The sequence below is a fragment of the Periophthalmus magnuspinnatus genome, chromosome 9, assembly GCF_009829125.3.
Source record: "Periophthalmus magnuspinnatus isolate fPerMag1 chromosome 9, fPerMag1.2.pri, whole genome shotgun sequence".
NCBI classification, from domain to species: domain Eukaryota; kingdom Metazoa; phylum Chordata; class Actinopteri; order Gobiiformes; family Gobiidae; genus Periophthalmus; species Periophthalmus magnuspinnatus.
In genome coordinates, this window is record NC_047134.1 from 23,591,678 (window position 1) to 23,615,179 (window position 23,502).

General features: G+C 43.0%; 1 protein-coding gene across 1 annotated transcript in view; it reads right to left on the reverse strand.

Moving 5' to 3' along the window:
• hsd17b4 (hydroxysteroid (17-beta) dehydrogenase 4) overlaps positions 1-23,502 on the reverse strand; it is a 65,008-nt gene that overhangs the window by 27,460 nt on the left and 14,046 nt on the right. The window contains exons 8-11 of the mRNA XM_033972979.2: positions 13,723-13,910; positions 7,959-8,050; positions 7,115-7,139; positions 6,892-7,020 (exon numbers count right to left, since the gene is read on the reverse strand). Coding sequence (XP_033828870.2) covers positions 6,892-7,020; positions 7,115-7,139; positions 7,959-8,050; positions 13,723-13,910 — 434 coding nt within the window. The remainder of the gene's footprint in view (positions 1-6,891; positions 7,021-7,114; positions 7,140-7,958; positions 8,051-13,722; positions 13,911-23,502) is intronic.

Here is a 23,502-nt window from a genome sequence, read left to right on the forward strand (position 1 = left end):
AATGCTAACTGAAATGAAAATTAACTGTGACGTTAAAAAAGAGGTACAATCTAAATGATTTTGTATAGAAAAACAGTCAACTTGTCATTAGATCTACTTTCATAAAGTTGCTTTGTTCTATTTTGAGATTTAATTTAGGTTAGCATTAGCATTAGCTTTGAGACCCAAACACCTACTTTTATAAAACGCACAGGTTTCTTCCGGTTAAGTGCTCACATTGTCACATTGTTAAATCTATAGCTTGCTGTTCGCTGTCTGATGTTTAAATACTGATTTGTTTTAGCAAAAGCGAGACAATGAATGGTGCAAGAATAAAATAAGTGGATACGTATAAATAAGTGGACTAAGTGAATGTGATGTCACCCAGAGCGTTCAGCTCCAGTCAAATGAAGCTCATCAAGGCTAGAGCAGTTATTGGGGTCAAATCTGGAGCCGAGTTCCATATTAGGAATTCCGACTGTGAGTATCATAGCAACCAAAGAGCCAATCTGGAGCGAGGCTGTCGAAAGTAATGCCGCTTCCTGCTCACACTGCTGGTTTAGCAGTGAGAGTGCTGTCAATCAAACCTGTTGCTAATGCTAGCAGGCGTGACCTCAGGGAAAGAAGGCACCTGATTTGTCTGTTATTAATGTTCATATCTTGAGTTATGGACACCATCCATCCATCCATTTTCTTCCGCTTATCCGGGGCCGGGTCACGGGGGCAGCAGTCTAAGCAGGGACTCCCAGACTTCCCTCACCCCGGACACGTCCTCCAGCTCCTCCGGTGGGACCCCAAGGCGTTCCCAGGCCAGCCGAGAGACATAGTCCCTCCAGCGTGTCCTGGGTCTTCCCCAGGGCCTCCTCCCGGTGGGACATGCCCAGAACACCTCCCTAGGGAGGCGTCCAGGAGGCATCCTGAGCAGATGCCCGAGCCACCTCAACTGGTTCCTCTCAACGTGTAGGAGCAGCGGCTCTACTCTGAGCTCCTCCCGTGTGACCGAGCTCCTCACCCTATCCCTAAGGGTGCGCCCGGCCACTCTGCGGAGGAAGCCCATTTCAGCCGCTTGTATCCGCAACCTTGTCCTTTCGGTCATTACCCAGAGCTCATGACCATAGGCGAGGGTAGGAACGTAGACTGACCGGTAAATCGAGAACTTCGCCTTTGGGCTCAGCTCCTTCTTCACCACAAGGGACCAATACAGTGACCGCATCACTGCAGACGCTGCACCGATCCGCCTGTCAATCTCACGCTCCATCCTTCCCTCACTCGTGAACAAGACCCCGAGATACTTGAACTCCTCCACTTGGGGCAGAGACTCACCACCCACCCTGAGAGAGCAAACCACCTTTTTCCGGTCGAGAACCATGGCCTCGGATTTGGAGGAGCTAATTCTCATCCCAGCTGCTTCACACTCGGCTGCAAACCGCCCCAGTGCCTGTTGCAGGTCCTGGCTCGAAGAAGCCATCAGGACAACATCATCTGCAAACAGCAGAGATGAAATCCTGTGGTTCCCAAACCAGACCCCCTCCGGCCCCTGGCTGCGCCTAGAAATTCTGTCCATAAATATAATGAACAGAACCGGTGACAAAGGGCAGCCCTGGCGGAGTCCAACATGCACCGGGAACAGGTCTGACTTACTGCCGGCAATGCGAACACAGCTCCTGCTCCGGTCATACAGGGACCGGACAGCCCTTAGCAAAGAGCCCCGGACCCCATACTCCCAGAGCACCCCCCAAAGGACACCACGAGGGACACGGTCGAATGCCTTCTCCAGATCCACAAAACACATGTGGACTGTTGGGAAAACTCCCATGAGCCCTCGATGACTCAATGGAGAGTATAGAGCTGGTCCAGTGTTCCGCGACCAGGACGAAAACCACACTGCTCCTCCTGAATCCGAGGTTCGACTATCGGTCGGATTCTCCTCTTCAGTACCCTGGAATAGACCTTACCGGGAAGGCTGAGGAGTGTGATTCCCCTGTAATTGGAACACACCCTCCGGTCCCCCTTCTTATACAGAGGGACCACCACCCAAGTCTGCCATTCCACAGGTACTGTCCCCGACCGCCACGCGATGTTGCAGAGACGTATCAGCCAAGACAGCCCCACAACATCCAGAGACTTGAGGTACTCAGGACGGATCTCGTCCACCCCCGGAGCCTTGCCACCGAGGAGCTTGCCAACCACCTCAGTGACTTCAGCCAGGGTGATGGACGAGTCCGCCTCTGGGTCCCCAGTTTCGGCTTCCTCCTCGGAAGACGTGACAGTGGGATTGAGGAGATCCTCAAATTATTCCTTCCACCGCCCGACAACATCCCCAGTCGAGGTCAGCAGCTCTCCACCCGCACTGTAAACAGTGTTGGTGAAGCACTGCTTCCCCCTCCTGAGGCGTCGGATGGTTTGCCAGAATCTCTTTGAGGCCGTCCGATAGTCCTCCTCCATGGCCCTCTCCGAACTCCTCCCAACCCCGAGTTTTTGCCTCTGTGACCGCCTGAGCCGCGGCACGCTTGGCCCGCCGGTACTCATCAGTTGCCTCAGGAGTCCCACGAGCCAACAAGGCTCGATAGGACTCCTTCTTCAGCTTGACGGCATCCCTTACTTCCGGTGTCCACCATCGGGTTCTTGGATTGCCGCCGTGACAAGCACCACAGACCTTACGACCACAGCTACGAGCAGCCGCATCGACAATAGAGGTGGAGAACATGGCCCACTCGGAGTCCATGTCTCCAACCTCCCCCGGGATCAGGGAGAAGCTCTCCCGGAGGTGGGAGTTGAAGACCCCTCTGACAGAGGGCTCCGCCAGACGTTCCCAGCAGACCCTCACAATGCGCTTGGGTCTGCCAGGTCTGTCCAGCTTCCTCCTTCACCAGCGGATCCAACTCACCACCAGGTGGTGATCAGTTGACAGCTCAGCCCCTCTCTTCACCCGAGTGTCCAAGACACGCGGTCGGAGGTCAGATGACACAACAACAAAGTCGATCATCGACCTCCGACCTAGAGTGTCCTGGTGCCACGTGCACCGATGGACACCCTTGTGCTCGAACATGGTGTTCGTTATGGACAAACTGTGACTAGCACAGAAGTCCAATAACAAAACACCGCTCGGGTTCAGAACGGGGAGGCCGTTCCTCCCAATCACGCCCCTCCAAGTGTCACTGTCGTTGCCCACATGGGCGTTGAAGTCCCCCAGGAGAACAACGGAGTCCCCGGTTGGTGCACTGTCTAGAAATAAAAATACTCAAATCATAGAGTGGGTCAGTACAAATATTGTAAGACCAAAATGATGAGCCTGACAGCAGCATTTACAGAGAGAGGTGACAGTTTTCCAATGTAAAGTGAATTGAAGCCACAGTCGATGGAGCAGGAAGCACGCCCATGGTCATTTCCTACTGGAATGCGGCAGCTAGCAGGTTAGCTTTGTCCATTTATATATACAGTGTATGGTTCTGAGAGAACCAGAAGTTGCTGCTCAGCTCTGTGAAAAAGGCCTATTACCCCTAAATATCAGTTGAAATTACACCCCATTTAATTTGTAGATTTTTTTGACAAAGTCACTACAAAAAATACATGTAATGCTTTAATGCTGCCATTTCTAATCTCTCTAATTGTGACTATATTCCATGGTTCATAGATCATAAAGACGGCCATGATGGTGATTTCCTTTATATTCATATTTTAATGGACCATTTAGCTGATGAGAAAAGAAATAACTGTTGAAGGCTTTTTGCATTGAAAGACACTCACAAAAGTTAAAACACTTAAATTGCTATATAAAAAAATATATTATGTGATTAACTAGGAAAAAGAAAAATGAAAACCAATCAGAATGTATCTTGATTGGAAAATGATACGCTCAACCAATGATGTTTATGTCAAGAGTGGGATTCGAACCGCCAGCCTTCGGATATGTGGACAAAAGGTCTACCAACTGAGCCGCTGTTGCTAAATTGACTACTACCTAACTACCTAAATAAATCTAAGATGCCACCTGCTCGTCTCTATGGAGAAGTTAGTGCTTTGCCAAGAAAGTTCCATAGTATGTGTTAAAAATATCTCCACAGAGTCAAGCCCCCAGGCCAAGTTACAGGTCATATCCGTGGAGATGCAACCCCTACAAAATATATAGTTTGTTTTTCAAGGTATTAGCAACAAAAATGAACACATAATTGTTATTTATTTTAATTCATGTAGATGCAGTGTTCATTGCTTCTAGCTATGCATTCAAGCAGCAGAATGCACCAGACCGTCTCCAGGGCTGGGAATGTTTAACCAAAGGATCCAAAACTGACAGTAATTATTCAAGGGTAATAAACTCACATTCATTATGGGGGAGCTGGTAGTCAACTCACATTTTTAGACTGCATTATATTAATGTCATAAACACATCCTTCTGTTTTAAAAGTCCTATATTATGCAAACTTTATTCTTGTGAATTTTTAGCCATGTTATGTTAGGACACCCCTCCATTCCTAGGGAGGTGTTCCGGGCATGTCCCGCCGGGAGGAGTCCCCGGGGAAAGACTCAAGACACGCTGGGGTTGACTGTCTCTCGGCTGGCCTGGGAATGCCTTGGAATCCATTGGGGTCCCACCAGAGGAGCTGAAGGACATGTCTAGGGTGAGGGAAGTGTGGGAGTCCCTGCTTAGATTGCTGCCCACGCAACGTAGACCCGAATAAGTGGAAGAAAGTGGATGGATGTTAGGACACGGTGACAGCATTCATCTGGGGGAGCTGGAATCACAGAGCCAACCTATGGATTCAGTGGATCTGACTGTTCTACCAATAATGTTTATGTCGAGAGCAGGATTTGAAACCACAAACCTTGGATCAGTGGACAAACACTCTACCAACTGAGTTACTGTTTTGTCTTGTCCTTCAGTTTTGAGCCAAAGTCAACGGACCCATTTCTATTATAAAATTGTTTTAGATGAATATCACTGTTTACAATTAACAAAATCTGCATATGTCATAGATTATTAGTAAATACTAGAAAAATGATGTGATGTGAGACAGGCCTCTACTTTGACAATGTTTAAATCCAGGCTCAAAACGGTTCTGTTTAGCTGTGCATACGACTGAAAGGTTTTTATTCTGCACTCTTCTCTTTTAATGTTAATTTTATGATGATTATTTGTGATTATTTATGTTTTGATTTGTGTGATTTTAATGTCTTTCTTATTCTGTAAAGCACTTTGAATTACCTTGTGTACGAATTGTGCTATACAAATAAACTTGCCTTGCCTTGCCTTGCCTAGAAAAAAAACATTGGACCTCTTATCGAAGCTGAAGCCCCATTTGGAAATCTGACTGCGAGTATCATAGCAACCAAAGAGCCAATCCGGAGTGAGGTTGTTAGACCTACACCGCTGGTCTAGCAGGGAGCGTGCGCTTAGCAACACTGTCAATCAAACCTATTCCTAACGCTAGCAGGAGAAACCTCAGGGAAAGAACGTAACTATTTGTATGTTATTAATGTTCTTATCTTGATTCACAGACAAAAAACTGAAATAAAAATATCAGGATCATATAGATAGATCCAAAATGATGAAGCCAGAAGTGCACACATGATCGCTTTCTATTTGGAACGCGGTGGCTAGCAGGTTAGCTCTGTCCATTTATATACAGTCTATGGTTACATCCATTAAAGGGCCAATCAGGATATCAAGAACGATGAACCAAAATCAAGGAAACGATACCTGATCCAGCAAAATTTTTAGTATTGTATCGGTGCATCCCTAGCGGAAACTAGAGAACATGATTTAAAATACTGGGAATTTAAAACAGAGGGACCCTAAGAAGACTACTAATTAATATAACTGGAGTGATAGGTGATTAAAGACGCAGCAGTGTGTAATGAGCTACAAATGAGGTAGTACAAAGCCATGGTAATGAGGGGGGCCAGTGTCCTATGGGACCACCACCCCCAGAGCTCGTGTTAACACAGCCCTGCTCCATCTACACAGGCAGAGTGGAGAGATATCAAACATCAAACACACACTTGTAGTGTGAGGGCAAGACAGGGGTGTGCTCATTGGCTTAAAGGTGCACTATATATTTCTTTCTTTCTTTCTTTCTTTATCTTTATTTATACAAGGAGACCCAAAGAGAGCACCCGGACTCTATTTTTCATGGGTGCCCTATTTAAATTACAATAGAAACAAATTAAAAACAAATAAAATAATATGTATGTAAGTTCATATAAAACATTAAAAACGGGTAGAGATGTAAGTATAAAAGTTTGTTACCAGATTATTAAATAGTGATTGTGGTATCAAGTTTTGAGTATCTAGAAATGTATTACATTTTTCTGAGGCAAAACCCTTTTTCCCCATCTCAGTCTAGTGTGCAGCTAGTTCATAGACTGTATATATAAATGGAAATAGCAAAAGTGCAAGCCACCGTGTTCCAAATAGTGATCAGTGTCGCACTTCCATCTCCATCGACCAAATTCACTTCACATAAAAATGTCACCCCTCTATCTGTAACTGCTGCTGTCAGGGTTGTCATTTTAGTCTTAAAATTCATTTCATATGAATTTCATAAAATTTCATATGAATGTTCATATGAACATTAATAACAGACAAATCAGGTGCCTTCTTTTCCAGAGGTCGCTCCCACTAGTCCTTCTCAAATAGCATTAGTCACGAGCTTGGTAGCATTAATCAACAGTTTTTCAGTTAGTCACTCTCACCTTTTTGTTTGTGTAATCCCTATTTTCTGGTGTATGTTATGTTGTTTCCTTGTCACAAACATACCCAGAGTTGTATTATAATCATGACAGCAAATATCAATATCGTCCCATGCCTAGACTACATGTAAATATTGCTGGGAAAGGTTTTATGGAGTGAGTACTATCTAGTAATCCAGGATAGTGTGAATCCTAGGGGGGTTTAAATAGAGAAAAACTCACCTCCGATTGTGGCGATCTTGTCTGCATTTGTAAAGTCACAGATCTTGTCCCACTGGTCTCTCACATCCTCTGGAGTCATGGGGCGGGTATTTTGTCTCAGAATGGCACCCTTTGCACGCTCCCAACGCACTGCATACAACATTCATAAGAGCTTATAAACATGAACGATACCTTAATTAATGTTTAATACAATCAGGTAAACAAGGAAATAAAGCTTACTTACATTTACCAACCCAGCCAGCTCCAACCTAAGGGAAAATTTTAATGTCAAAGATTTAGTTTTAAAAAATCTGAATTAGAATGAAAATAAGATTAATAAAGTTAAAATATACTTGCATTATAACTTGACATATAAAAATATAGCACCCTCACAACCATAGACTGTATATAGAAGTGGACTAAGGGAGTGTGATGTCACCCATAGCGTTCGGCTCCAGTTAAATGAAGCTCATCGAGGCTAGCGGTTATAGGGGCCAATTTGGACCAGAGTTCCACATTTGGAATTACTACCGTGAGTTTTATAGCAACCAAAGAGCCAAACCGGAGCAAGGCTGTTGAAGGTAATGCCCTTTCCCACCCGCACCCCTGGTTTAGCAGAGAGCAAGTGCTTAGCAACACTGTCAATCAATCTATTGCCAACACTAGCGGGAGAGACCTTGAAGAAAGAAGGCGCCTGATTTGGCTGTTTTTAATGTTCATATCTTGATTTACGGACACAATAGTGAAATAAAAATAATACTGGATTAATGCGAACATTTTAAGACTGAAATGATGAGGTTCACAACAGCAGTAACAGAGAGAGGGATGACAGTTTTTCAATGTAACGTGAATTGGAGCCAGAGTCGAAGGAGCCGGCAGTGTGCCTATGATCACTTCCTATTTGGAACGTGGCGACTAAAGCAGTAGCGATGTCCATTTATATATACTGTCTATGCTCACAAGATATTTACACTTTGTTTATTTTACAAACTAATGAACTGAATATTGTAAAATGGCCACACAAAGAGAAAAGTGTACATTAATAATTTAAATTTAGATTAAAAAATGTACATTCAATCTCTCTGTACCTCAAACAGTGAACCGTTCTCACGACAATCTTCATGACAGAGCCAAAGGACCAAAGGAGCCACATATTCAGCCTTCAAATTCTCCAATAGGTCTGGAAAGTAGTTACAAGCACATACTAGCATCACTAACAGTACCAATTAGCAAACATAGAAAATGCACGAATGAAACAAAACATAACAAGTAGCGCTAGGGATTAATACAATTTTAGGCTATATTGGTATAACAAAATCACACTGTATTGCATAGTCTATTGACATAAAAATATATAAATAAATATACTGATCAATTCTTATTAACAAGGTGACATTAAAGGTGTATTACACAAAATGGACTCTTGTGAGGTTTAAGTCATGTTATTATGTTGTCACCTCAAAAAAAATACCTGGAGTTGTGTTTTGTTTCATTCACACATGTGTGAGTAATCCTGCATAATTAGTCTGTCTACATCTCCAAAGGTTAAAATGCTCTGATCCACCTTGTAATGTGGTGGTAGTTTTCAAGTTAACAGCTACCTTTTACTTTTAGTTCAGTAGATTGGACATTCCATGATTCTAGTGAAGGTGTATGGAGTTTAAAAACACAGTGGAGCATTTCCTGTATTACAACATGATATCACAAAGTGTCTTCGTTTGAGAGAGGAGCTCAGCCTTAATATGCAGGGTTTAAAACATGTGTGAGGGAAACAAAACACAACTCCGGGTATGTTTGGAATGAGGAAACATACAGAGATCAGAAAATAGTGTAAAATGGACGCTTTAATCTAATACTCAAAAAAAGTATTCTGTCCACCGTCCAACAACAACCCCAGATGAGGTCAGCAGCTCTCCACCTACACTGTAAACAGTGTTGGTGAAGCACTGCTTCTCTCTCCTGAGGTGTTTGCCAGAATTTCTTTGAGGCCGACCGGTAGTCCTCCCCCATGGCATCTCCGAACTCCTCCCAACCCCGAGTTTTTGCTTCTGTGACTGCACGGGCTGTGGCATGCTTGCCTGACAGTACATGTCAGTTGCCACAGGTGTCCCACAAGCCAACAGGGCCTGATATCACTCCTCCTTCAGCCTGATGGCATCCCTTATTTCCGGCGTCCACCATCCGGTTCAAGGATTGCCACCGCGACAGGCACCTTGTGAACACAGCTACGAGCAGCCGCATTAACATAGCCTACTAGGACTCCATGTCCCTCCGGATGTGGGAGAAGCTCTCCTGGAGGCGTGAGTTGAAGACCCTGCTGACAAAGGACTCCACCAGCTATTCCCAACAGACCCTTTTTAACTCCAAAAATAAAATAAAAAAACCTCAAAATAAATGTTGTGGCTCCTGTGGCTGCAGCAGCCAATTATACCAATTCATTAACGCAAAATACAGATGATTTTGGATACAAACATAGTCTAAACCCCCAAAAATATAGATTTACATTTTTAACAAAATCACGGTCCCTAAATGTAACAGATAAACAAACAAAGACGAGAGCTACTGCGGTTGTTTGCCTGATCTATGTTTAGTAACTGCAGAAAAGCCTGAGTCAGTGAAGCCAGCATATGGAAGGGAGTCTTTACTGAGGTGAGCCCATCCCGGGACAGTTGGCTCAGCTCCGTGTGACAGATGCTCGTGTGGTCCATCGCGGCAGGAAAACAAAAGTGCTCCTTTAATTTCTCAGTTAATGTCCCCATCCCCAGAGCAGACTCAAGATGTTCAGGATATATGAGCAGATTACCAAAATGCAATGGGGGACTGAGAGGTACTGAAGCAAGAAAGCCAGTACTAAATAAAGAGCTTGTAATGAGATATCTATGCTGGTGTTAAGGCGACAGTTAGGATTTTAATAGGGGCTGTAGTAGATTTAAACTAAAAGTCTTGGGTGAGTAAAAGGGAGCATGGCACTGTCCCCATTTACTGCAAATCTTTGGATCTCATTCCTTTATTTTTATTTAATTAATGTTTTATTTATTTATTCATTTTATTATCATTTTTCTTTTGTTTTATTTATTACTTATTTTTTAACTTTTTTCTATTAACCTTAGATATGTGTTATCAACATAGGTTTTTTCCAATTGTCTGTCAAAACGTTGTAGGAGTGAAGACATTTGGCTGCTTATCCAAGCTGCTCCTTTAGTCTATTGAGCTACACTAAGTGTTTACTGTGCCTGAGACATACTTAGCATATTCATACATCCCAGGAGTTTTTTCCACACATATTGGCATCCTGGCTAAATCTATTGTTCTTTGTTTCTTTTGTTTCCTTTGGGTCTGAGGATGGAGTTATAGACGGGGGAAAGATGATGTCTAAGGTCACCATTCCTGTTCAAGGAAGGATCGTCTTTCTTAAGAAAAAAATGCTACTTTAACTCCCTTCTCAAACCATTTCTTTTGTTTGACTAAGCTCTGTACCTCACTATCTTCCAAGGATTGGTTAATGGCTTTGAGATGGAGATGTATGGCAGACTGGGGCCCAAAGGAGCTCTCCTGATGGTGTTGGTACATTCTTTTATAGAGTGGCTGCTTAGTTTCTCCATTCAGTGTAGTGAAGAGTGCAGTGAGCGGTACATTGGAGTAGACTACATTACTTTGTTTATGGCTCGGGGTTTTGTCCTTTGGGTGAATCAGTTTCTGTCTTAAAGTGTTTGTAGGTTCGAAATAGAATTTCATACAGTCTGAAAATTCTCTAAAAGCTTTTCACACACAACAGCTGGATAAAGAATCGTTATGACTTTCCTTCTAGGTTCAGATTACGTGTTGTCCTGTTTTTAACTCTTAGATCCATTGAAGGCCCATTTTGGGTATCCACGAGCCAAGAGTGCTTTCTCCACTTGTTGTTCCTCCTTCACTTTTCCCTCTGTGTTTGTGGGCACCACTTGAGCTCTGTGTCGTAGTGTATGGATAACTCAGAGTTTGTGCTGCAGTGGATGGTGTTACTCAAACAGCAGATATTGGTCAGTGTGTGTGGGTTTCCTGAAGACTTCTACTTGGAGTCTCCGGTCCTCTCCTATAGTTAGTGCACAAGAAGGCCAGTATGTTCTCCTTGGCCTCCTTCCATGTGAACTTAATATTTGGATTTGGAACATCAATAGGTGCAGTAAAGGGTTCCAGATCTTGAAATATTACCAACTATTATACTGAAAAACTTCAATAAAAAGATCATAAAAATAAATTAAATGAAAATCCAAAATAAAAAACACACACAAAACACAAAAAAATAAAATAAATACACAGTATCTTCTTAAGCGAAAAGTCAGATACAGTGGGGCAGAAAACTATTTAGTCAGCCACCAATTGTGCAAGTTCTCACATTTAAAAAGATGAGAGAGGCCTGTAATTTTCAAACAGTTAGACTCCAAACTCCATTATGGCCAAGACCAAAGAGCTGTCAAAGGACACCAAAAAAATTGTAAACAATTATAGACCTGCACTAGGCAATACGTAAGCAGCTTGGTGTGAAGAAATCAACTGTGGGAGCAATTATTAGAAAATGGAGGACATACAAGACCACTGATAATCTCCCTCGATCTGTGGCTCCACGCAAGATCACACCCCGTGGGGTCAAATTGATCACAAGAACGGTGAGCAAAAACCCCAGAACCACACAGGCAGACCTAGTGAATGACCTGCAGAGATCTGGGACCAAAGTAACAAAGGCTACCATCAGTAATAAACTACGCCGCCAGTTATCCAAATCATGCAGTGCCAGATCTGTCCCCTGCTTAAGCCAGTACATCTCCAGGCCCGTCTGAAGTTTGCTAGAGAGCATTTGGATGATCCAGAAGAGGATTAGAAGAATGGCATATGGTCAGGTGGTTGGTTTGAAACCAAAATAAAACTTTTTGGTCAAAAACTACACTTGTGTCTGGAGGAGAAAGAATGCTGAGTTGCATCCAAAGAATACCATACCTACTGTGAAGCATGGGGGTGGAAACATCATGCTTCGGGCTGTTTTTTACAAAGGGATAAGGAAGACTGATCCATGTAAAGGAAAGAATGAATGGGGCTATGTATTGTGAGATTTTGAGTGAAAACCTCCTTTCATCAGCAAGGGCATTGAAGATGAAAAGAGGCTGGGTCTTTCAATATGACAATGATCCCAAACACACCACCTGGGCAACAAAGGAGTGGCTTCGTAAGAAGCATTTCAAGGTCCTGGAGTAGCCTAGCCTGTCTTCAGATCTCAACCCCATAGAAAATCTTTGGAGGGAGCTTAAAGTCCGTATTGCCCAACGACAGCCACAAAACATCACTGCTCTAGAGGAGATCTGCATGGATGAATGCGCCAAACTACCAGCAAGTGTGTGAAAACCTTGTGGAGACTTACAGAAAACGTTTGACCTCTGTCATTGTCAACAAAGGGTATATAACAAAGTATTGAGATGAACTTTTGTTTTTGACCAAATACTTAATTTTCACCATAATTTGCAAATAAATTCTTTTAAAGTCAGACAATGTGATTTTCAGGTTGTTGTTTTTTTCATTGTCTCTCATAGTTGAAGTGTAGCTGTGATGAAAATTACAGGCCTGTCTCGTCTTTTTAAGTGGGAGAACTTGCACAATGGGTGGATGACTAAATACTTTTTTGCCCCACTGTATAGCTGTCCAGTCACCCGCAAAACTCCAGATAACTCACTCGATGCAGTCTACTTTCCTCTGTTAGCCATATCATTAGAAATAGAAGAAATAGAAGAGAAAGACCACCAGTTCACTGATATATCAGGTGAGTATTTGCACTTTTTCCGTATGGGTTATCAGCCTTAACGCTCCTGTCTAGGCCGATACTTGGTTTGGACTCACCATTAGCACCATAAAAGACATTTTTACATATTTTAAGACTTAAGTGCGATCGTGGCATTCACAAAATGAGATTAGACAGCTCCATTATGGGCCAGTAATAAAAACAGGGCTGTGAATGTCTAAAAATAATTTCTACTGAGATGATTTTTCCTTTTCCTAGTTAAATTATGCAGAGCAGTAGAAAGTATAGACAGTATTTTTTTTATTGGCATTTGAAATAATATATTTTTGGAGAAATTATCTGAAATGGTTCAACATATTGGCCCAAAGATATCAGCAGAGCTTATTGGCCATGAGTTCCTCTGGATTCTAGACACTATTTGTTTGTTTTTTTCATGAAGCTGATAACAATGGTGAGCAATGGTCAATGTTTATCCACCTTCAAGTCACTCAAAATGCTTTACATCAAGGAACCACTCACCCATTCACGCACACATTCACACACCAGGCGAGGTGGGTTGTGTCTTGCGCAACCCAGTATTCGTTTGGGGGAGATGGAATTGCATCACCAAGCTATGAGAGAGTGGATCTGACTGCTTTACCAATGATATTCATGTCGAGAGCAGGATTTCAACTGCTAACCTTTGCAACAGTGGGCAAACACTCTACTAACTGAGCAACTGTCGCCACTGTAACCCATTTTTATCATGCCCCTGTGTATAAGTAGCTCTTAAGGTTAAAATAAGTCTGCTGTGTGCATCTGCATCTAATTACTAAGCATTATATAGTCTGATAATCAGGAGGTGCACTGTTAGCATGCTAGCTTTTCCTTTACTATGACTGTAAACCCCGCTCTCATCTCTGAAATTTCACTAGTTTTGTCATGGTGTGAATAACAATAAGAATTCCATATTATGACATCCCTATTTGTAAATTCAAACTCGATGTTCCAATTTGACAAGCCAGACAACTAAAACAAAACAAGTACTATGATGTTCCCACCACCTCCTCTGCCCCACATCTGTTACATATTTATATAGAGCTTACCTGGGGGCATCACGGTCTCAGTCAGGCGGGATCCGGCCGTAGGAGCTATGGTGTTGCAGTTCACATTGTATTTCTTTCCTTCAATAGCCAAAGTATTCGCCAATCCCAGCATTCCCAGTTTTGCTGCGCTGTAGTTAGCTTGTCCAAAGTTCCCATAGATGCCCGCAGCAGAAGTGGTCATGATGATTCTGGCCAGAGACGAGCCCAAGGCAACAAGATGGAGTTAATGCAGACAGACATTATAGTTGTGAAGTAATAATAAAACAGTGGTACATTTTATTCATGCAAAACACACAGTGGTTTACATATGCAGGCACTTAGTCATGTGATGTGATCTGAAGCAGTCATTACGCTGTAGGGCAACACAAGCTTTTATAATAGAACTGGCTTGCATTGTTTTAAACCTGCACAAAACAAGGTCAAAAAAGGACAAAATTTAGAACTGAACCAGGATTAAACCAGAGCTAAACCGGGGCTGAACTGGGGCTGAACCAGAGCTAAACCGGGGATAAACCAGGGCTAACGCAGAGGTAAAACAGGGCTAAAGAATGGCTGAACCAGGACTAAAGCAGGACTAAAGCAGGACTAACCCAGGATTCAACCAGCACTGAACCAGCACTAAACCAGGGCTACATAGATGGAGACTCAAACAGGAACTATTACGGTGTTTCAAATGGCATCAAGGGTAAACCGAGTAAACATAATGAACAACTGGTTGCACTGATTGAGATTAAAAAGTTTCCATGATGCAATTGTAGTAAGTTCAAATACAGAATCCCTTTTAAATAACCGCATATTTATAGTCAGAAGAAGTACAAAGCTTTACTTTTGCCAACTTATTATGCATTTAGTGCTCAAGTCATTGATTTCACTGGCTTAAATGAACAACTTTAAAAGGTGCACTAAGAAACATTTCTGAAGGAGGGTCCACCACCTGCTTCCATGTCACTGAAGGTTTCACAGACATTAAATTTGTTTCCGTGGGGACAAGCAGGTGATGCCAGCAGGACAAGCTACAGGCCAGAAGTCTCATTTATATTATTGAGAGTACACACAAAATGGGGTCTAAATGTTACAAACGGGACGGTTCAAGTTTGGGATCTATAAAAAGATGGTGAAATGGCGGCTTTAAAGGGACATGCCATGAGGTGAGACTATGTGCGAATATTTCTATGTGTGTGAAGGAGTGTTTATGGAGGGTTTTATGAATCTGACTAAAAGAGTACATATTAAGAACACCCAAACCCCCAAAGGTATTTTTTAGCAAATGGAATAAATGCAAGCTGGGTTTACTAAGTCATACTGTGGAACACCTAAGCATCTCCATGGAGACAAGCAGGTGGCGGACCCTCAACAAGAAAAGCATCTTCAGGTGAGCACAATGTTATAATACGGGTTGATGTTCTGAATGTACCTGTGTTGAATAAGTAGGACTCTTGCCCAACCCCTTGTTTACACGAGCAGATGTCTTCTTATTTCAAACCTCACACAAGCTGTTAGACGCACATAAAGTACTGTCCAATTTTTTTTTCTCATTCCCCAAAATGAACTCAGAATTTAGTTTTGACATCACTATATCCAAGTAAAAACTGAAAAGCTTTAGCAAAAAGACACTAAGATTAACTAAGCTAGTATTGAATTAAAGGTGCACTATTGAACCTTTCTAGTGGAGGGTTCACCACCTTCTACAGAGAAGAGTAAGTGACATCACCAGACCAAGCTACAGATCTGATCTGTGGGGAGGCGACCCCACATGCAGCAAGAATCCATATTATTCAAAGGCGCTTATATCAACACCACAATGGCTCAGTTGTATTCTCACACTTCACCACTAGACGCTGCTTTGGTTGCTATGATAACCATGGTCGGAATTGCAAACGGAAATGATCTCCAAATTTGTCCCTTACAACTGTGAGTCTCCATGAGCTTCATTTGACTGGAGCCAAACGCTATGGGTCACACCCCTTTAGTCCACTTCTTTATACAGTATATGGTCTGAACAAATGCCAGGTGAGCAGAGGGGGAGGTGCCAGGTAAGGGGAGGGGTCAGGTGAGCTGACAGGGTGAGGGTAGGTGTCACATCTGCCGTTTAACTAATCCTGCATTAGTCTGTCTACATTTCCAGAGCTCAAAATGTTCTGTTCCAGCTTGATGTCATGAAGCGATAGTTTTCATATTAACAGCTACCTTTCACCTTTATTTCAGTAGAGATTGGGCAATTCCAGGGCTGAAACAATCCAAACGATTCTAGTGAAGGTGTATGGAGTTAAAAACACATTAGATCACTTTCTGTATTACCACGTGACGTAACAACAGCGGTGGAACAGTGTTTTCAGTTTGAGAGAAGAACTCAGTCTAAATGTGCAGGGCTTGTGTGTTAAACGTGCTTGTGTGTTTTGTGAATGAAACAAAACACAACTCCAGGTCTTTTTGTGATGAGGAAACAACATTATAACATAGATCAGAAAATAGTGTAATATGGGCCCTTTAAATATCCTCCACTTTGCTGTTGGCATAATATCTGTATTTCCATCTCTCCTGTGGTGCCTGTATAATGTTGTGTGCTGTTCTGCTTCAGTGCGGTCTGATTACCTGTGAGATGGCTCGTTTCAAAGGTCTCCTCCAGCTATTAGACCCTCAGACCTTGTGTTTCACTGCTATGAACAAACAGCTTGTGGGAGACATACAAGCAGCTCTGCAAATACTCATAATATTTCTTATCTGTGCCACATTCATATTGTAAAGACGTCCTGGGTTTGTCTAAAACTTAACACTGCTCCAAAAGTCTTGTCTTTAGGAATAGTCTAATTTATTTTGTATTGCATTTATGTTTTAAAAGGTGCACTACACAATTTTTCTGATAAAGTCTTTTTTTTTTTTCCTCGTCTTATCACTTTCCCTGGAATGTTTCACAATAGGTGACTCTGCCAGTTTTGTTAACCCTCATGTAGGAGACAGGTAGAGGGGTGCACAGTGTTTTGCTGTGAGAGTGTGTGATTGGTTGAGAGCCAAGGGGGGCGGGGCTCACATGTGCAGGTGCGTGTGCACGTACGTGTGAAAAGGTGACACTTGCTTGGGGCACAGTGTCGTGAGTCAGGGCTAGGTAGCCATAATTTTTGTTGACCGCTAGCTTTGTTTCCATTTACCTATTATGCCATAACCTGTTACATCCATCTATGTCAATCCATGTTCTATTTTCTCTGCTGCGCTGCTGAATGCTCTGTGTGCCTGCGTGTTCGCTGAAATAAATCACCAACAAATGCATATCGGATCTCAGCGTATTTGTCCTCAATAAACTTCCAGCGCGTCACAAAGCTACAGCCCAGGACCCACTCTGGCTCTTACTGCGGCCTCAAGGTTTGCTTAGGGAAGCCGCTACACCTCGTGTTGTCCTCATATTCTGTAAACACCCCTTGTCCTCCCGGTCAAAACCCGTCTTCACTAAATCCCCAATATAAGCAGTTTAATTAAATTTTAAACACCAAGTTTTATTTTGCTTGAAGAAACATTTACCACAAAATGTGTGAATACTTAAGTTTTTCCTTTTCACCTGTATTTCTATAGCTTTAGAAACAAAAGAAATGTGCAAAAATGAATTTTGAATGCATTTTTATTCATCCCAATGAGTCAGATTCTTCTGATTTTTTATTTTTTTTGTTTTTGCCAGTGAACAATGTAAGGAAGTATACAACCAAAAAAACATAACTCATTCAACTAATTAGCACATGTAGGGCAGTATGCAAATGCACAGCTCTTGCAGATATATTTCTTACACCTACAGCACACAGTATGTGCTTTACAGTCTTTCTTTGGCAGGCAGAACTGACATCTCTTCCTTTTACTTGCCCCAGCTGGGGCAGCGGCTGTGGCAGCTGGATCCTAAGGTTGATCAGGAGTTCCTTCACTCTGTATAGCTTTGACAACTGCTGCAGAGACTTCTGTGCGGGGGACATGCTTCCTTCTTTCAATGAGTGGAGTGACAAGAGCCTTTCCTAGCTGCTCTAGGAACACCCTCCTCTTGTTCTGCTTACGAGGCATCCAGGTTGGGTTGGGTTGATCTCTGCTCATCCACTGTTACATCAGGCCCTGGGTTGTAGAGGTAGGGCAGCTGCTCCACCCACTTATCCCAGACTTCTCTTATGGCTGCAAGTTTGTCTGTCACATGTCTCGCTGGTCTTGACTCACAGTTATCAAAACATAGCAGTCTTGAATAGGTGTGAAAGAGTTTGAGTGGCATTGTGGCTCGGAAAATTGGCCTTCCACTCTCTGCATCCCATAGACTAGCTGCAGCCTCACCTCGGGACCTGTAAACACCTGCTAAGATGAGCAGCCCTAAGTAGGTCCGCAGGTCAGTCTCATCCATCTTTTTCCAGCTGTCTCCATATTTGAGAAAACCCTCCAGATTTGTCATCTCCAAGATTATTTTTTCTATTGCTGGTGTGATGAACAGGTAGAATGTAGAGACAATGTCATGGGCATGAGAAACGGCATATCTTGTGGGTCCTGGGGTCATCTTTATGACATTTTGTTCTGCCTCCCTGCCATGTTGGTCATATGCTTCCGAGAACCATGTTATTTTGCCATTTTTTGAAAGGAAAGTCTCTCTTTCAGCTTCAGCGTTTTCTTCTTCTTCTGAAAATGATTCATCATGCTCTGGGTTGTATTGCTCCCCATTGTCTTCTGATACATCCTCCACTTCCTCCTCTGAATCAGAGTTGTCTTGCTGGACATCTGGAAAAATCAGCTCTAGAGCCTTTTGGACGTTATAACGTGCACTCATAGCTTCAACACAGAGAGAATTCGGGGTAATGTCATCTGCAGCACCTTTATAACTTCTGGAAATCCACAGATCAAAGGCACTGTCCACCTGTCTTGTCTTGTTTATGTCTGCTACTGATTGTTTACATCTGATACTGATTGATCTGAGACAGGACTAAAACATTCTCACATTCTGTGGTGTGTAAATAACCGTGATTTTAATTGAATTTCACTGTTGGGTCATTTTGACCCGAAGACGACCTGTGTTAGGTTTTTTTGTACAGCATGCATGATAATGTGAATAAAGGCAACACTTCACTTTTTCTAAAGTTTGGGTCAATCTAGGAAAAGTCAAAAAATTTCAAGATCTAAAATAATCATTATGGTATTTTTTTTTTTTTTTTTTTTTTTTTTAACACAGTGGAGGGTGATTATGACCAGAGGACAACATAAGGGGTAAGGGCCCATATTACTATGTTTTCTGATCTATGATATAATGTTGTTTCCTCATCACAAACAGACCTGGAGTTGTGTTTTGTTTCATTCACACATGTTTAACACACAAACCCTGCATGTTTAGACTGAGTTCTTCTCTCAAACTGAAAACACTCCACCTGTTCCACCTTGTGATGTCATATGGTAATACAGGAAGTGCTCTACTGTATTTTTAAACTCCATACACCTTCACTAGAATCATTTGGATAATTTCAGCCCTTGCCAATCTCTACTGAACACAGGGTAAAAGGGAGCCATTAACTTGAAAACTACCCCATCATGACATCATAAGGTGGAACAAAGCATTTTGAGCTTTTTAGACAAACTAATAATAAAGGGTTACTCAAACATGTGTGAATGCAACAACACACAACTCCAGGTATGCTTTTGTAACAGCATTATAACATGACTTAAAGCTCTCAAGAGTCAGTTTTGTGTAATATAAAATGTTTAGGACGTTTTAAACAGTTAAAACCACCAATTCTTTGAAGAACAGTTCAAATTTAGAGCAGAGTAGCCTGGTCATAGGCTCAGTAATAAGACACGAGTAGCTAGCTTAAAATCATAGACTGTATAAAGAAGTGGACTAAATGAGTGTGACGTCACCCATAGCCTTCGGCTCCAGTCAAAATAAACTGATCAAGGCTAGTAGATATGGGGCGAATTTATAGCAGAGTTCCATATTTGGAATTCTGAGCATGAGTATCATAGAAATCAAAGAGCTAATCCAGAGCAAGGCTGTTGAAGGTAATGCCCCTGCCCGCACCACCATCTAATCCAGTGGTCCCCAACCTTTTTTGCACCACGGACTGGAACAATGTAGGTTTTATTTTCACGGACCGGTCTTCTACGTGTGGCAGATAAATGTGGCAAAAATAAGTTAAGTGCATTAAAAATACAACTCACCACGGTATACCGCCGCATCAGTGGGAGGTCTGTGCTTGTTTCTTCTTTCCTTCTTGCTCATGTTTGTTTCTTTCAAAAAACTCTAAATCTTATCTTTTAATCCCTGGTTCTTGGTCTCCATGTGCCAAAGCAGTTTTGAAGGTTTCATTGCCTCATTTGCTTTTCCCGCATATTACGCAGAGCAGACTCTGCACGTGAGTCACCTGCAGCGACAAACCCAGATTTTAAGTAGGACTCCTGGTATTGTCTCTTAAATTTTAAATAGCTTTCTTTTTCTTGGAGGTCGTAGTCTCCTCTTCTGACTCCTCAGTTGGCCTTTTCTCCTTTGTTAAAAAGCTCTCCAAAGACTTTTGTTTTGGCTAATTTTCTCTCACTTGTGGCTCTACTTTTGGGCGACGTGTCTGATGCGTTATACGTGATACGTCATCGCGGAGGACAAGAGCAGATTTATCACAGATATAATAAACTTGCCACTACATCAAATAGATTTCTGTGGCGATTTCCTATCAGGATTTTCATTATATATCTACTGTTAAACATTTCCTGCTTCGGTCCCTTGACCGTGGTCGGGAGACACAGGGGAGATCCGTCTTCTCCAGGGCCGAAGGGTCACTCTTCCTCCTGGGTTTAACTCCCTGTTCTTAACCTCAAAATTGTTTGGAGTGTGGTGAGCTCAAACACCACCCCAGTCTGTTGCTCAAGAGTTGGTGTCTTTATTATCTGTACTGCACTGTAATAACGCATCACTTCTGCTCTAACTCACACACTGTCTTTTTCCAAGTGCATCTGTAGACTCTCACTCGCCATTTCTCCGTGGGTTGAACCACACTATGCGCCACATGCACGCGCATGTCACCTCTCACTCACACTCACGCACCACATTGAACTAAAGCACATAGAAGCTAGACACACATCTCACAACACTACGGACGAGCTTATTAGTGCGTCATGAGGGACTGCCGAAAGTTACGTAGGAGAGGATGCGGTCGCTGATAAAACTTGGCTGACGTCATTTCCGGGTGAGTGCATTCTGTTTTGCGAGTTGTATATCTAGCGTATCTAGCGTCTCTCTCCTGAAATTGTTAATCCACGAATCTTTACAATTTTAAAAAGCAGTTTCTAACATCTACACTAGTGCCTGAATACTTCGCTAAACCACCGAAGTTTCATTCAGCATCTATTGCTCCGCACTTCGTGGATTAATCCCCTCTATCTCTCGGTTCAGCCTGAACTAGCCTAGCCGACTAGCATCATGGCTAAACCTTCCCCCTCTTCTCTCGCTTTTCCCTGCCCTGGTTGCCATATGTGGAGTGATGACCCTGGCTTATTTGATGATGATAGGGACAGTTGCGTTAAGTGTAGTGTAGTGGCAGTCCTGCAGGCCAGGGTCTCAGAGTTAGAAACGCGGATCCGCTCATTGGAGGCTCTGACCCCGAGTTACAGTCAGGTAGCAGCAGTAGGGACCGCGGACCGCAGTAGCTTTGGCGTAACTAGTGAGACTAGCCCCCCAGCGCAACCCGTGCAGCCGGGATCAGACCAGGACAGGTTTGTGACGGTTAGAAGAAAGCGTAGGACAGGCCAGGGACACAGGGCTGAGAATAGGACTGTAGCAGACCAGGGACACAGGGTTGAGAGTAGAGAGCTCCCCGTCCAGAACAGGTTTGCTCCCCTGAACTGGACCCGGGACACTTTAGTCATAGGGAGCTCCATAGTCAGGGACGTGGAACTGCCTGCAGCTTCCACGCGGTGTTACCCTGGAGCCAGACTGGGTGACATCGAGGGGAATCTTAGGCTTTTAAAGAAAAGTAAGAATAGGTACCGCCGGATCGTTATACACGCGGGGGGTAACGATACTCGGCGCGGTCAGTCAGAGGTGGTTAAGTTACAGATAGCTGCAGTCTGTCAATTGGCTAAGTCGATGTCGGAGTCCGTGTACTTCTCTGGCCCCCTCCCAACCTATACCAATTGTGAAATGTACAGCCGCTTTTCAGCAGTCAACCAGTGGTTGACCAATTGGTGCCCGCAGAATGGTGTCGTCTTCATAGATAATTGGAGGACATTTGAGGGGAAGCCTAGGCTTATACGTAGAGACGGCATCCATCCCACGCAGGCTGGCTCCGCCCTGTTAGCTCAGAATATGATTGCTAGTCTAGATTGACCAGGTAAGACTAGCACGCAGAATAGCTCAGGGAAGCACAGTGACAGTGATAGTGACGTTAGGGAGCAGTTTAGACCAGTGAAGCACAACTCAGTCAGAGGGAACAGCTCCAAACAGACAGAGACTGTGTGTGCCCCACGTACAAAAAGCACAAATAAAACACCCCTAAACTCTGACAAGGAAGCTGTCAGATCTCATAACTTAACAAAAATAAATAAATGTGCCGCGAATAAACAAAATGATAAGTGTGTAAAATGTGGACTGCTAAACATCAGGTCTCTTTCCTCCAAATCTCTTTTAATAAATGAACTAATTGGCGACCTTAATATTGATCTGTTAGCCCTAACTGAAACATGGCTTCAGGAAAATGATTATGTTAGACTAAACGAATCTACACCATCAAGTCACATGAACTTTCAGAGTGCCCGGAGCACAGGTCGAGGTGGTGGTGTGGCCGTCATCTCTCATTCTAGTCTAATTCTCAGCCCCAAACCCAACTATACTTACCTCTCCTTTGAAAGCCTCGCACTCTCCATTACGTGCCCCAATTGGAAAAACCAAAAAGCTGTTATATTTATAATAATTTATCGACCTCCTGGTCCATATGCCGACTTCCTAACAGAGTTTTCTGATTTCATCTCAAGTTTAGTCTTGAACTGGGAAAGGATTGTTATAGTCGGAGATTTCAACATTCATGTAGATAACGGCAGTGATTGCCTCAGTAATGCTTTTGGTGCACTCCTGGATGGGATCGGTTTCACCCAGAGTGTGAATAAGCCGACTCACTGTCACAATCACACTCTAGATCTCGTTCTAACCTATGGTATTGAGATTAATGATCTAATTGTCCTTCCTCAAAACCCTATACTCTCTGACCATTTCTTAATTACCTTTCAATTTATACTAAAAGACTATCCAGCCCCACAGAAAAAAACTATAATGAAAAGAACATTATCAGATAAATCGGTTACAGAGTTTAAAGAAATTATTGAGCCATTACTGAAAGATATGTCATGTGACAATGGCAATAATTTTAATCCAATTGTCACTGATCGATTGGTTGACAGAACAATGCTCACCTTAAAATCTGCTCTCGATGTTGTAGCTCCGCTAAAACAGAAAAACATTAAACCAAGACCTCCGGCTCCATGGTACACGTTACAGCTCAGGACACTCAAACAACATGTAAGACGCACAGAGAAGCTTTGGCGCCGCTCGCGCTCTGAGCAGTCTCTGAAGGCATGGAAGCTCTGCCTGCTCACTTATAAGGCCGCTCTGCGGAAAGCCCGAACTAGATACTATTCAAATCTAATAGAAGTAAACAAAAATAACCCCAGATTTTTGTTCAGCACTGTAGCCAGGCTGACAAACTCCCACACTGCCAATGAGTCTCTTATCCCCTCGAACATTAGTTGTGATGACTTTCTTCACTTCTTTGATTACAAAATCACAACCATTAGAGA